This window comes from Ambystoma mexicanum, chromosome 2q, assembly GCF_040938575.1.
Source record: "Ambystoma mexicanum isolate Mex_15411 chromosome 2q, UKY_AmexF1_1, whole genome shotgun sequence".
NCBI lineage: Eukaryota > Metazoa > Chordata > Amphibia > Caudata > Ambystomatidae > Ambystoma > Ambystoma mexicanum.
The window spans coordinates 1,017,922,719-1,017,939,195 of record NC_090924.1 but is presented as its reverse complement, the minus strand read 5'-3'; the positions used below and the strand labels follow the sequence as shown (position 1 = coordinate 1,017,939,195).

At 44.7% G+C, this 16,477-nt stretch overlaps 1 protein-coding gene across 1 annotated transcript in view; it reads right to left on the bottom strand.

Annotated features, from left to right (window-relative positions):
• CUBN (cubilin) overlaps positions 1-16,477 on the bottom strand; it is a 1,794,835-nt gene that overhangs the window by 181,016 nt on the left and 1,597,342 nt on the right. Inside the window, exon 59 of the mRNA XM_069648353.1 lies at positions 15,044-15,261. Coding sequence (XP_069504454.1) covers positions 15,044-15,261 — 218 coding nt within the window. The remainder of the gene's footprint in view (positions 1-15,043; positions 15,262-16,477) is intronic.

Below are 16,477 nucleotides of genomic sequence, written 5' to 3'. Positions count from 1 at the left end.
CATATCATTGAGGAGTTGTCTCCTTAGGGCATTGTGCCATTTCTTAATAAAGACTAATGAGGGCAGCAATAATAGTGCTCACAAGGAAGCGAGGTGAAGGTCACCTCTTCTGTTGTTGGCATACGCCATAGTGAACATACACAAATTCCACTAGAGTCCGATGTACAATTCATGCTTAGAAGGTGTTTTGATGAATTCAAGAAGACATGCCAAAATACACACGCTTTATGTAAAGTTGGCATAAATGTTTGGCTGGACTTGGTGTCCTATTCCTCAATGAAAATGTAGATTTCTGAGATCTAAAACCATGTGCCAGATCGGCTGCTGCTGTTCTGAATGCCTGGGCCTGAGATGTACATGCTAGTTTGGTGGCAGAGTGTAGAGGCTAGCGAAATCGGCCCTAAGGACATTTTTCTTTGATGATCGATATGTGGGTGAGTGGGCACAAGTTGTAAGAGTATGCACACACTCAGTAAGTAGTTCTGAAAATGCAGCAGGCAGGTGTCCACCCCAACCATCAACTAGAGACCAAAGCCGCAGTGTCTTCTTCCAGCAGCATGCTTTTCATCACAGATCTCACATGGAAACACCTGGTAGCCAAATAACTTCTTGCTTCTTCCTTGCTCCTTACATTCTGATTGTGTGCTTGAAAGCAATGGGTCATGACATTCTGAATGGTGCCGGTGCATCCGACATGGTCTGCTGGCGGGTGCCAGACCGCCCGCCAGGGCAGACCTGGCGGTGAAAAGGCACCTGCGAGCAGAACTCGTAGTTTGCCGGTCCGGTAACTACACTACCGGCAAGCTTACTGGTACTGTAGTGACTGGACCAGCAAACTTAGAATGAGGCCGCAGTAATGCAAATTGTTCAATTTAAAGAATATTTATTCAGAATCAATGATCAAAACTACTAGCCGCATAGTGAAGTAACTCATCAAACTGGCCCAGCATTGGCCAATAAAGTGGCCCACTTTAACCAAAAAAATGTCCCTGACAAGCATTTTGCTTTTTTGGTTCGGGCATTGCCCTATTGACCTATCAGCCAGTCCGAGCCTGAGCCTGGGCAAAGCAGTCCTAGATCTGCATTTCACATTCTGAGGATAGCCTGAGAATATAACTAATAACTAATAAATACTATCTCCGAATTAGGATTCACCCATCATGTCACCCAGCCTACACATAACAAAGGCTGCACACTTGACTGGATTGCAGACCTAAACTGCAACACACTCATCCGCGATAACATACCATGTGCATGGACCGACCACCATCTTATCACCTTCACCATCAATAAAGGTAAACAAACACCGACACAGCTGCCCATTGCACCGCCCTCATTTACAAGAAATAGCAAAAACATTACAATTGAGAAACTCATCCCATTACTCCAACCGATTCTTGACTTCACACCCACCCTCACTAACCCCACTGACCTAGTAGACCTATACAATTCAACCATCACGAGGGCCATCAACACCATAGCTCCCCTCAAACTACGAAAATCCAAACCACGTGCACACCTCAATTCATGGTTCACACCTGAATTGAAAACTCTCCGCAAAATCAAAAGATAAGCTGAACTAGCCTGGAAACAGTCTCCTTCCACCAACAACAAAATGTCCTATTCCATAGCCTCCATCACTTACAAGACCTCCATCATACAAACAAAGAAAAACATGTACAATGACAGAATCAGCAAAGCCAAATCCAACACCAAAGAGCTCTTTAACATCCTTCGAGACCTCGAGTCTCCTTCTCCCAAACCCGACACCTGCACCAAAGATATTGCCTGGTGCACTAAAATACAAGAAGCTCTCATGGGCAAAATCACCATGCTACAATCTAAAATCGAGTCCAAAAAAGCAAACCTAACCCCCATAAACAACCCTACAGCACCTACCAATACCGCCAATCAAGCCAAGAACAATCTATTCGAGTTCTCAGCCATTTCTATCAAAGAGGTTGAAGATATAATAAACTCACTCAAACCCTCTAAATGTCAAGGAGACATCTGTCCAGCCCCGATCATCAAAGATGCAGCCAAACATCTTGCCCCATTCATTACCTTGCTCATCAATTCCTCCTTCACATCCAGCATAGTACCCAATAACCTAAAGGACTCCTGGGTATTACCTCTCCTCAAGAAACCCACTCTAGACCCCAACACTCCTACAAACTATAGACCCATCACCACCGTCCCCTTCCTACTGAAAATCCTTGACAGAGCGGCCTATTTGCAGATCCAGGACCACCTAAAAAAAAATAACCTACTAGGACTCAGACAATCAGGCTTCCGACCCAAATACGGTACAGAGACAGCCCTCATCGACCTCAAGACCCAAGACCTCAAGACCCAAATGGATAACCTCAAAGACAAAGGCAAACTAGCCCTCCTCCTACTCCTCAATCTCTCTGCTGCCTTCGACTTGGTAAACCACAATATACTATGCCAACATCTAACCTCAGCAGCCAACTTCTCTGACAAAGCAAACGCATGGATCCAGTCATTCTTGAACAACAGATCCATGAGGGTCTTCGCCCCCTCGGCAGCCGCTGAACTGGCCCCTGTCACCTGTGGCGTTCCACAAGGTTCTTGCGTCTCCCCCACACTCTACAATGTCTTTATAAAACCTCTATTTGACATACTGGACCAACTGGGTGTCATTTACACCAACTACGCTGACGACACCCAAATACTCATCCCACTTACCGGCGACTACCACACTGACAATTCCGTACTTAATAGCATATATTCCATTATACAAGAATGGATGGCCAATAACGGCTTATGCCTCAACGATGACAAAACTGAACTTCTTCTCCTAGGATCCCAAGCCAGACTCAACAACCTCAACAAATCATACCAGGCTTTCGCTATTGACGGCAACAACATCCCGGTCTCTAACAATGTCAAAACTTTAGGGATTTATCTTGACTCCTCCCTCACACTGACCAGACAAATCAATGCTATCTCATCTGCTTCGGCCTACACATGCAAGCTTATTAACGCATGCAGACCCTACCTCTCGACCCCTAACTGTATCACGCTAGCCAGAGCACTTGTACCAAAAGTTGACTACTGCAACACGCTATACCTGGGCACGAGCAACAAGAACATTAACAAACTGCAAATAATACAAAATAATGCACTCAGATCAGCGATAAACTTACCCAAGCATGATCACATATCAAACATCAGACGCTCTAACCAATGGTTATCCATACCTCAAAGAATCAATTACAAAACACTCTCCCTCACACACACGTATCTACACAACCAAGCACCTAGATACCTCTCAGACAAGTTCTCGATCCACATACCTTCCCGCCCAACCAGATCAGCCTCAACACAGACATTAAACATTCCCAGGTTCAAGCTACAAAAAGCAGGTGACACTAGTTTCACCATACTCGCAGCTAAGCTCTGGAACTCCCTCCCCACCACCCTCAGAGCTGAACCATCCTTTCACCGCTGCAGAAATGGAGCCAAAGCATGGCTACTTGCCAATGAAAGCTAAAAGACATGCCCAATGCCAACCAGGACTACCCAAGTCCCTACCCTCTGTACATATCCTTCCTTCTCCTATATCCCTCTACGCCTTACCTGTACATATATCTCTGACTCTAACATGCTCTGCTATGTAAATAATTTGCATGTATTGATGATTGCATTTAATTTTGTACCTCATAGTCAAACTATGTAACCTTGTTCAAGCGCCTGGATGCCTCAGGGCCAGGCGGCGCTATACAAATAATAATAATGAACTAAACTAAACTGAAGTGAAGGCAGGGAGGGTGTGTGCAGCAGGCAAATCATGCGAGGCACCACAGGAAGGCCTACAGCATCTCATCCTCTGTTGCCTGCCCACAAGCTACTTAGGAAAGGAGGGTTTATTCCTCACCTGAGAAGCCAGGGATTCCAAGAGTCAAATGCCAGGGCTCTTCCCTTTTTCTTAAGTGACCAGTAAAGTGGCACCTACTTATCTGCACGACATCTTTAAACCGAGCAGAGCACGTTCTGGCTTGTTAATGGATCCAGTAATTGATTTAAGAGCGGAGGATGGGATCTAGCAAGCCCCATGACCTTTGATGACAGAGCAGGATCCTAGGTGGAGCACTGGGAAAGGCCAACATACGATGTAAAAAAAATAGCGCAGGATGAATAAAACCAAAAGCACGCCCAATTCTTTTTTTTGTTCTTTGATGTGGTTTTCTCAACTATCCTTTTATTATAAGCTTTAAACGTTTGGACATGCATTATTTTAATGCATCTATATTTAGGTACATTAAAGGCCTAATGACCGAACATGTTTTAATATAAACGAACAAACAGAGCGTGTAGGAAACGTCCTGGTAACAATAACACTTACAAGCTCCCTGCACATCCGTAATGAACAAGGGAACTGAGCAAAAAGAAAGATTGTACTGGGGGGTAGGAGGAGAAGTGTACCCTGGAATAGTGAATTTCAGAAGGGAAGACTTGTAGGGCCAATGCTAGGATGAATCCGGGCTCAGGCAAGGTGCCTTTTTGGCACTCATAGACCCTTAAAATGTGGCAACATTTGAAGGTTTTAGGGGCACCCTGGCGTTCCCTGGAATCTCTCTTCTGCTTTGTGATCACATAGAATTACTCTATGGTACCACTGAGCGCTCCAGTCTATAAAGGGAAGGCAGCCTGCAGAATTCAACCCAAACCCCCAGCTGAAGAAGTGGGAGTTCAAGATGAAGATGCTGCAGCAGGGAGAAGCTCACCCCAGAAAGGGCCTGAATCGATCCCGAGGAAGAACAACATTTTTAATTTTTCTTTATTGCGTTGTGGACCTTGCTCGAGAGCAGCGGAGCACTGTACAGAGTGTGGGTAGCCGGCAACTAAATGTTTCACTCATAATGGTATATGCAAAGTGAACACCAGTGCTTTAAGTGGGCTGGGGGGTAGCCGCGTCAGTCTAAAAAAACGGTTCCCGATCCGGACCGCTGGTGGGGCTCTTTGTTGCCCATTGTTTTGTTTTCCTTTGCATGTTTGGAGTGCCTCTTCATGGGCTCCCTGCCACATCTCTCATAAGATGCCTGTGCAGTTCCCCGCTTCTTCTGTCATCCCCTAATGACTTCAAAGTTCGCTTTAGTGATGGTAAGCAGAGAGGGACTGACCAGGGCCATCTCAGAGATTGCCATGTTGGTCCTCTGCACTGATAGGTCACTGTGTGCTGATATGATTTTGGTAGATTGTCATTTGTCTGTTGTATGCAGACATTAATTTCCTGTGTGTATTGGGTGTTGTGGGAGATGGTAGCATTTATGGTTTTTGTTGTATCATGTCTGCAGTGTGAGTTAAGTCAGTTATGTAATGGGTGGTGGATATGCTGAGTGTTAGAGAATTAGAGAGTTATTAGTAGGGTTGGTTGGTGGCACATTGGGTGCGTTGCGATGGTTTGGTGTTTTTGCTCAGTCTTGTTCCTGGTCTGTTCGTGGTTTACATTTGAGTGGTCCATTCTCGTGGAGTTCTCTTGCATTGTGTTTGGTGGATATTTGTCGCTCCGAAATGTTCTTCTGCTCGGAGTGTTAATGAGTGATGTTTTTAATAGTTTCCTGAACTTGAGGTGATCCTCTGTTGTTCGTATTTCCTTTGAGAGTGAGTTCCAGAGTTTCACTGATATGCAGGAGAATGCTAATCATCCACATTTCTGTTGCGAGTATTGCTTGTGTTCGAGGCGGGTGGTTTGATTGCTGGTGCTATTAGGATGGTTCCATTCTCATGGGCCATTAGCATCTCTTTCCCCTCGAGCATGGGCATGGCAGGTGTTAGCTGTCAACAAGATGAGCGTGATTACAGACAGCAGCCACTGGAGATCAGCTGTGCTTTGCACACTCTTCTGCCGCCTTGATATATCTAATATTGGGGCAGAAGCGAGTCACAAAGGATATATATTGCTGCACGCCCCAGCTGTTGTCAACAGCTATGCTTGGATCTGATCAATTGATCCAATAATGCAGTTGGTGTTCATTAACGTTTATTCGCACCCAGGGAAGGGCGTTCAGCCAATCAGGTGGCTGAAACAGTGGGCGAGATTACACGATCCCCATCCGCTTTCCAGCCACCCAAGGCCCTTCCAACAGGCAGTGCTTTTTTCCATTTATGTTTTTTTCTAATGTGGGGAGGCAATAGGGAGCCTCTCCCTTTTGCCTCCCCACATTAGAATAACCCATTTCCCTTTCCCCCCAACGCAACTTACCTCTAGGTCCAGAGCCTTGAGCTCCATTCCCCGATGCTCCTCCTGTCTGGCTGCTGCCATCAAAATGAAAAAGGGACTAGATCCCTTTTCGGATGATGGCTGACATTTTCCAACAAGTTTTCCATGACCTTGGTCATCTGAAAAGATACATAGGCCCTCATTCCGACTCAGGTGTTAAGGGGTTTACGGCGCCGTAAACGGTGCCGACCCTTAACGCCTGATTACAAGGTTCCCTTTGCGGGATGGCTTTTAACGGCTGCTTTTTGCAGCCGTTAAAAGCCATGCCGCAAAGGGACCTTGGCGATAATTACGGCACCGTAATTTACGGTGCCGTAATTATCGCCTTTCCCCATTCCCATTACGCCCTATGGGGCAAAAATGGGAATGGGGAAGGGTAAAATGGGAAATGGGGATTTACCGCCCCACTCACCTTGGAATGGGGCGGTAAATCCGCCAACCACCATGGCGTAAACATAGTTTACGCCATGGTGGTAATGGTACGACCTAGGCGGTAACTTACCGCCTGGGTCGTAATGAGGCCCATAGTCCCTTTTCTATTTTAATGGTGCCGGTCATTTTTTTTACAATGTCTTTCCTCCAACGGGAGATGTACTCCTACTGAGCTCATTTTGCGTCGGATAAAAATCCCAGGGTGCGAATAGCTTTCACGCCCCAGCTGGGTGGTTGACATGGGCTTTAACGGACTGCAGACCGAGCTGGGACCCTCGCTTTGTGCCTACCAAAGTCCGGGATGACGGGTTGTTAAAGGCTCTGTCCTCCCCCCATCCGGGGCGTGAACATTATATTTGCTTTGTGCATTCACCATTGCACATCGTGAGTCAAATTATTCTCTCTCTCTCTCTGTGGTATATGTTCATCAAAGTCAATAATCACATTTGAAAGGCATACTGCTAGTTTTGAGTACCACCACGTTTAAGAAGGTAGCTCATTGTGTTTAGTACATGCTCCAGAGATCTGTGTTAATGTGCCATATTACCTAATCCCAGCGTGGCCAACTCAGCCATTCCTCTGTCTGAGGATATTTTTGCATGTAAACACTGTTGATAGTAACACTTACTATGAAACAAAGCAACACAGTATAAAAACCTCTGATGAATGAATTTGCAAAATGGAGACTGGAGGCAAGCGGTTGTATACGATTTTAACATTTTTAAAACATTGGGCCTCATTACACGGACGGCGGTAAGGGTTAACGGTCACCGTTAATGGTACCGTTGACCGTTAACCCTTACCACCTTACTACGAGGTCCCTTTGCGGGTTGGAGACTTTAACGCCTGCTTTTTGCAGGCGTTAAAATCCAACCCGCAAAAGGACCAGGGAGCTAATTACGGTACCGCAATTTGCGGTGCCGTAATTAGCACCTTCCCCATTCCCATTATGCCCTATGGGGCAAAAATGGGAATGCGGAAGGGCAATGGGGGAAGGGGGAATTACCACCCCACCAACCTTGGAATAGGGCGGTAATTCCCCTTTCCTCCAAGGCGGTGCCGGTATTTTACCGGCATGGACCAAGGTGCTAAGAGCACCTTGGTCGACCGCCGTCCGTGTAATGAGGCCCACTGTGTTGTAGAAATGTCATTGAAAAAGAGTGCTTTATTGTGCTCTGATGAAAGGAACGAGATATTAACCAGACAGTGAAAATGAAAACTGTCTGCTTACAGAGGGAGATAAGAACAACACTTCAGCCTGAGGCAACTCTGCTCTAGGGAAAGAGAGTACAATCACTGAAGGTAAGAACTGGTTAACTTACATGAAATACTGATTATCAGGCCAGTAAAATAAAGGGTGCAGCGTTGTGCTTAAAAATGTAACGAAATTCTATAAAAACCACTAGAATGAATGACACAAATACTTTCAGGGGGACACCCCCTGAACCCCTTGCCCTACCTTCGTGGGCCCCCCACCACACCTTGGCCACGATATTCCTCATTAAACAGAATGCAGAACGACATTATGCGTCACTATTATTACATTCCTGCATTATTTTCTTGTCTCTGTTTCTATGAACAAAGTTGTGGGGAACGATTATATCACTGGCTACCGATGCAAACAATGTCATGACTCAGGGTCACATAGTGTGTTTGCCTCAGGCGGCACCCACTTCAAGGCCGTGCCCATCACTGTTTTGGCCACGCCCAACATTTAGGTGAAACAACTTTTTAGATCCCCTCCTCAGTTAGGGATCCCACTTAAAGTGCTGTGGAAGATTCTAGGAAAGTACACACGAGTAACCAGAAAGCTACAAATATCAGGTGTGATAATCTGCCACCTTGCATACAGTGACCATCAAAGCCCTGGAGCATGAAAGTTCAGTGCTTGTGGAGGTGAAACATTTCAGAAAGAGCAGCACCACCTGATGCAGAAGTGGGAAGGAGAAGAAAGGGGACTGAAATATCAAACACGTATGTCGCAGAACTGCTGAGGTGGCCAAATGAAACCAAACCAAAGAAGTATGTCAAGCAAGTTCAGGAAAGACTCAAGGTCCATGCGCGGGAGGCAACATATCAACCAATCCAGAGGAAGGACCAGGTGGCCAGAAATTCAGACAAGACTCCTTACCTCAAATATTTACATTTAAAAATAAAAGTGGGCATTTAACTTTACTGTCAACTGTTGTCTAAATAACAGGCTAATCTGCTGGGCACAGATCAATCACTGCTCCTCTGGGTGCAGAGGTGGCTTGCCCCACTGTCATGGTGTCTTCATATATGACTTACCTTCCATATATAATTTTATTATTATTATTATTATTATTATTATTATTATTATTATTATTATTATTATTATTATTATAACAAATGTGCAGAGTCACATTGGAGCGGGGAGCGAACAATGGGGAAGGGGAGCAATTGGCAGCAAGGGATTTACAAGCAATCAGGGGAGGAAACGGGGGGGAGCAGATCGCCCAGTCTCAGGTTGGGTATGGAGTGGAGGATGTGTGGATCTAGGTGTTAGGGAGGAGTTATCCCATGAAGAGGAGGTCTTTGAGCTCCTACATGAAATGTATAAGTGAAGGGGCAAGCCTCCTGTTGATGGAGAGGAGGTTTCATAGTCTGGGGGCATAGCCAGAGAAGGCCTGTCTTCTGGTTCTTTCCTTCACGCACCTTCAGAGTTCAAGCCTGCGCATGTCTTTACTTTTGGTGGTTCATACTCCCCTGCAGATGCAGAGCTTCTCAACAAGATTGCTTAGGCACTTGAGGGTGACAACATTGTAGATGATGCAGCAGGGTTTGAAGGTGATATATGGTTGCGGAGGGAGCTGGTGTATTTTGATGAGGGTTGGGGTGATGTGGTCGAATTTGCAGATGCCTCTAATGAGTTGTACTGCAGCATGTTGAACACATCTCATGGGGTTCCAGGATGGTGACTGGAAGGACTTCCAGAAGGGTATTGCCACCATCAGATGGAGAGAACGAAGGCTTGAACAGGAGCTCGGAAGTTGTTTGCTGAGATGAAGGGCTTAATTTTTGCAGGAGGGAAAGTTGGTACCAAGACATTTGTGTCTTCCTTGCTATATGCTGTTTGAAGGATTTGATTTGTTTTGGAATTTGTAAAACGCATATCCTTGCGGAACCAAGCAGAGAGCCTGCATCTAGGCGCAAATGTTCAATTCCTATAGCCTCTTGAAAACATCACCACAAGTAAGTAACAAATAAGTCTTTACATTTTTCCGAAAGAGAACAATGGATGACATATTCTGCAGTTCGGCTGGAAGTGCATTCCTGAGACAGGAACCCCTAATAGAAAAACAATGGTCGCTCCGAGCAACAAAACGAGAAGGATGGACAACCAGCACGTTTTTTGCCAGTTGAACGTAAGAAGCAAGATGACCGATAGAGCTTGATTTTCGAGACCAAATAGCTGGGTGCCACTGCCTGAATATACGTATGTATTAGGCTCAGTACTCTGAATTCAACCTGCAACTTTCACCGGCACACAGAAATGGATACCTTTTTTGGCAGGTTATATACCAGTCGATGTAATTGGCTCTCTGGTGCTCCCAGAAGCAGCGTGCTGCAAAAGTGAAGCCTGGAGTTTACCATTGTCCTCACGACCATGCCCCCATCTGGTGCAGAAATGAATGGCAGAATAGGTTTTAGAAGCCTTAGTTGATAAAAACCCGATTTCACAACTTCTGAGACATGAGCATTACAGGGGATAGATGCCTGCCATATGCAGCCTACATTTAATACCTTACACGAGAAGGTGGTGGCTGCATCAAAAAGTGCTGGACAGGGAGTAGTGCTATAGTCGTCCCTTAATAGATTTTTTGGGCCAAACACTATAACCTCGGTTTTGACAGGGTTAAGTGGAGTTTGCTGTCAAACATCCAGTTTTGTGTTGCTAGAATGCATTCTGTGGCTTCAGGTGCAGATTTTAATCTAACATAGATTTGTGTAGTATCATCTGCGTAAGAGTGGAGGTTCAATTCCAACCTAGAGAAGATGTCCATTAGTGGCCTAAGGTAGATATTGAACGATATTGGGGACAAAGACGACCCCTGGGGCACTCTACAGAAAAGGGAGGCTATCAGAATAAAAGCCTCAAAGTTTGACTGCTTGCGTTCGATCTTCTAATAAAGAGGAAAACAACTTCAACGTATCCTCTGAGACCCGGGCAACCTTCAAAAGGCTGGTTAGTAGTTGCCCAAAATGAACCATGTCGAAGGCCGCTGATAAATCGAGCATGATCAACATGCTCATATCGCCTTCATCAGCGTCCCTCAAGATGTCATCCCACACATCCACCGGAGCAGTCTCAGTCCCATGACCAGGTCTGAAACCAGACTGGAAATTGTCAAGAATAGAGGTTTCTTCCAGATAACGTTTTCCAGAATCTTTGCAGGCCATGGCAGGCCAGCATTTGTACAGTAATTGCAAGAACTTGATGATCAAACATTGGTTTTTAAGACTGGTGTAGAAATGATGTATTTAGTTGTTGGGGTACATATCCCTGTACTAATGCTGCATTCACAAAATATGTCAAAAAGTGTTTTAAAGATGGGGCATGTAGGCCGGAAGACAGGCCGGCATGGGATCGTAGTCATGGTTCATTTGTTTCCGTTTTTGAATCAGGACTTCAATATCTTCAGAGTTTACAGGTTAAAAATGAAATACTCGACAATAAGGGAGTGGATGATATAGAGGAATCCTGACACTAACTTGGAGTTGGGGCATTCATTATTTGTGAGACTAAATTCAAACAAATAGAATTAACTTTGTCATAAATGAAGGCGTTAAACTCATTTGCCAAGATATTGATTGATATTTTATTTCTATCGCAGCCTGAATGAAGCACAATAAGATGTGTCTGTCGATATAGAACCCAAGGGACTTGGCACAGGTTGTCGGCCTGGGTATGAAGCCCTCTAAGCTCATAAGGGAGACCCAGGTCTGAGTATCAATGTGAGCCTCATTACGGTTGTGGCTGTAGCCCTGCCGGTGATAGTGGCGGGTTGCCGCCAGACCCGAAAAAGATTACTGGTGGCTGACTTCACGGTAACACCGGGGTATTACAACCCCGGCGGCTGGGAAGTCAGGCACCAGTAATTCCGTAAATCCCCATTCCCATAGAGTCCCATCGGATTCAATGGGAATGGGGGAACACGGTAGCACCAGCACGGTTAATAATGGTGATGGTGCTACTGTTACAGTCTGCTTACCGTGGTCGCTGTGCCTGGCAGGGTTAGATCTGCTGGGCATAGCAACCACGGTAAGCAGACTGTAATGGTAGCACCAGCACCATTATTAACCGTGCTGGTGCTACTGTGTTCCCCCATTCCCATAGAATCCGATGGGACTCTATGGGAATGGGGATTGACGGAATTACTGGTGCCTGACTTCCCGGTAACACCGGGGTATTACAACCCCAGCAGCCAGGCGCTGGTAATTCTGTAAATCCCCATTCCCATAGAGTCCTAAAGCACCAGCACCGTTAATAATGGTGCCGGTGCTACCGTTACAGTCTGCTTACCATGGTCGCTGTATCTGGCAGGGTCAGATCTGCCGGGCACAGCGACTCCGGCGGGCAGACTCATAATGTGACAGTCCGGTAACAATGGTGCCGGTTGGCTTACCAGCACCATTGTTACTGGACCGGCACATTTATAATGAGGCCCAGTGTTCGGTTCACTGGAACAAATACAATGAAGCCTGACTTTCGCTTTAAACCATGTTCCGTGAGATAGGCTGGCATCACTGTACTTAAGTGCACAGCACTTTAACACGGTCGGTGAGTCAGGTTGACATCACTACACTTGCCTGCACTGCCTAAGTACTGCACCGAGCCACGGTTGGTGTCCCGGGATGATGTCACTATTCTAATGTATACTAAACGTGCTTTGCAACTTTCACCTCAATGTCGAGGTTTGATTTGATATCAATTGCACATTTCACATGCATGATATGTCTTTCGAATCATATTTTCACTGCGTGGGGTGCCAGCTTTCTGGGCTTATGTGGTTCACAGAGTAGGTGACAGTCAATGCTGCAGCCATGCTAAATGTCACCCTTGGCAAACATTTTATTTCGATTCCAGCATTCTTCCAGTTCCTGGCATGGATTAATATCTCACTGATGCATATGTAGCAAACCAATATATTTTGGAAGAGGAGACAGTAAATGGAATTTGGCGGTAGGTCAGTTGCATTGATTCTGCATTATTCTCCTATATAGGAAGCTTGAAGGGGTGCTTCATGTTGCCTAGAACCACTTGTATTACTTTACATACACAGTCATTGGGGAAAGCATATAAAGTCACTGATAACCACATATTGTGATATATTTGTTAATGTCAACATAGCCACCATTGGAAATTAAACTAATGATTTGTACCACCATAGCCGTAGATGAATACGAGAAGGCAAGACCTTAAGAATTGGCAAATGGGATTCGTGGCACACATTTTTTTTCTCCAAATTGAACAAGTGATATCCTGGCATTTTATCGTTGGCTAACATCACTAGATGTCGGATAAGTAGACTTCTTACACAATGTAGAATGAGGTGGGGTGTTAGTTCCATAGGATTTCTGAACACCAAATCCCTTGGCGCTGCTGTCTACAATAATCTAAAAAAGATATTATCTGATGTTATTCACATCTCAAGATCAAGGGAAAGTCCAAAGTTAACAGCAAAGGTCTTACCATTCCACAGAACCACTCCCCCCATGAAATGGTAGTTAACATGTGCATGCGTGTTAAGGTGTAAGTCATGTAATAAGGAAAGTCGACAATCGACGTCTTCTCAAATGTTGTTTTCAATGTACTTTTTAAATTTAAACACAAGAAATGTCTTGCCACTTGAGACTCAGTTTGGGAAGATCTGCACCAAGGACATGCAACAACACAATGGATATACTGCTAAATTGAAAGCAATCTGGGGTGGTCCACATTGTCCCGATTGGGTTTCTCTAGCTATAATTCACTTGGCGGAATATGTGTGTACATTTTTGATACAGAAGAAACCTGCTGAAACCCCCTGATATCAGGAATTTCATGGGTGCCTCCATTCTCTGCGGTTCTACGAGAGTGAAGATGCAAGCTATGACCAAGACTTTGCCACTGTATTGACTGTAAGGGTCCCTTAAAGAGACATTGCTTGTGGAGTCGGCAGTGCTCTTCCACCTGTGGTTGTTTAACTGGAGTGTAAATGCTGCTTAAAAGCGAGGGAATCACTTGAACATTTTCTCTTTTTGTGCCCGGAATATGTGTGCTATAGGTCAACCTATTTGATTCCAGTATGGCGTGATTACAGAATTCAATCGAGGCCGACGCCACTAGGCTTTGTAAATCAGCCATTAATATTGATGTGTGTATAAAGTGAGCGCTTGCCTTCTCAAGGCATGATTGGGAAGGAAAAGAATTACTGATCTATCGTCAATGATATTTTAATGTCTGCACAATTGGCAATATAGGCACTGGAACTAGTAGCTACAGAGCAATGTACCCTGATGAATTAAGGATTAACCTTTTTATCTATTTTGAAATGTGTATGTTATTCTTTTTTTACTGCAATTATTGTATTGTAATTGTGTAGTGCTGAAAGACAAATGCCGAATAAAGCCAACAAATGAACCAACACATAATTTCTGAAAATTATATCTTGTAGGAAATTCATTCTCTCCCCCACAGATTCATTGGTTCTGCAGCATTCAAAAAAGGTTGGTTGGTTGGGAACAACTCTGCATGGGCAAGTGGTGGGTAGACCCCATTAAAAATAACTTATTTACACAATGCACAGAACGGAATGTCCTGGTCGTTGGTGGTACATCTCCTCTTACGATTTCTTGCCCTCTTTCATGCGTTCTTCGTGCTCAACGTTCACAATTTGCTTGCAAAGGCATGCTCTGAATTGTGTTGAATAGGTAAGCCGGTGCGGTAGCTCAGTGGACAAATGCACCTTCTACAGAGATCTGTGTGCAACCTGAAGTTCACAGGTTTGGATAATAATACCTGTAATCAGTGCTTATGGGTGATTTGCATCATAAGGTGACCTGTGTAAGTGGTGTAATTATCATTATTGGATAATTGAATTAATAGATATTTGACAAAATAAGGAATCTATTCAATCCATTTAAAAAGTAGCATTACCCCCAACAACATGGACATTTTAAATTCTACTTTAGCGAAATCACAGGGAAAAGTAGTGTCTTCAATAAAAAAAGTAATGCAGTATTTTTTAACAATTATGCAAATGCATTCTCATGTAATGACTAAGCTGATTAAGAATACAATGAGTAATGCAACCCAGATCCTTACCCTAACAAAGCTGACATTAAAAGTGTATTCCTTACCCAATGTCTGCCTGTAAGTCGCCCTCCATCCTCCTGCAGTCCCATAAGGATCTGTTCTGAAGACAAGAAACAAGCTGCTCCCAGAGCTCTTCAAAGTAGGTGGAAGGACCTGGCCGCAGAATTTACCAAGGAAGGCACTGTACATATCTGGGCCATCGTAGACTGCAACATAGTCATAGGCGCAAGATGATGATGCTTCAAGAGCGAACCGATTGAATCTAAGGACATAAACACTACATGTCAAGACTTTATAAATATTTCTTTCTTTGTTTTTATTGTTTCAAACATACAGAACAAGCTCAAACTCCCCCCCTGCCTCCGCCCTCTCCCACCCTCTGGAAGATCATTGTCCATCGTTCTTTTTCGGATCGCTTATGCTGCAAACATGTCAAAAAGTCTTATTCTTTGTGGGCACCACTTCTCCATGCAGTCTGATTGGAGATATTCTAACACCCCACCCACTCCTTCGTGAAGGACCCGCTTACCCCCTGCAGGTTATGGGTATTTTTTTTCATTGCCACCAGATTCCACACCTTCTGTAGCCAACCAAATACCAACAGAGGGTCCCTTTGTCTCCAGTTCTAGGCTATTGCTGCCCATGCAGCAATCACCAGGCACATGAGGGTCCTCCATTGCACTTTCGTAAGTTTCGTAAGTTTCCTTGCAAACTGGTCCTTTATCCCACATAACCACACACTTTCTCCTAGCTGGCCCACGCTAGGATACATTCCCTGTATTTGTTTCTTAACTTCAGCCCAGAACCCCTAAATTTCATGGCAGTCCCACCAAATGTGCCTCCAGTTGCCCTCCTCGTGCCATATCTCCAGCATATTTTGGAAGGGTACATTGAGTTTAGTCTCTCAGGCGTATAGTGCCACTGGGTTACAATTTTTACCCACATTTCCTTCATTTGGACCGATCGGGTCAGCTTAGGAATACCCTTCCACAATTCCTCCCACTGCTGTTTACTAATGGGTTCTCCCAATGTTTTCCCCCATTTCTGCATATAACTCCAATGTATGTATGTAATAATGTATGTCCTCTTTCTTCACATTGATAAACTTGTACAGTGAGGAGACAAGCTTCTTGGACCCTGAATTCATCAGCGTGAATTTTTCCAATGGGGTTAGATCCCTCGTGGCTGCTTTTTTAATAGATGGGGTTGCGAGCCAATGCCTTAGTTCCGGTTCTTTGAGATTCATAAGAGATTCGCAGGCCTCAAACCATCTAATTTCCTGGTTTTGTATCATTTCCCCTATTTTCGAAGACTTTATAAATATTTCCAAGAATATATTTCCTTGGTTAATAAATGCAGATACAGAACTGCCTGACTCTAACCGAAGATCAGTCCAGAAAGCAGCATCCAGCCAGTATGGCCAGATCTGGAAAAACAAATCGGGAAATCCTCCACCAGGAAAGCAATCTGCTTCTTCT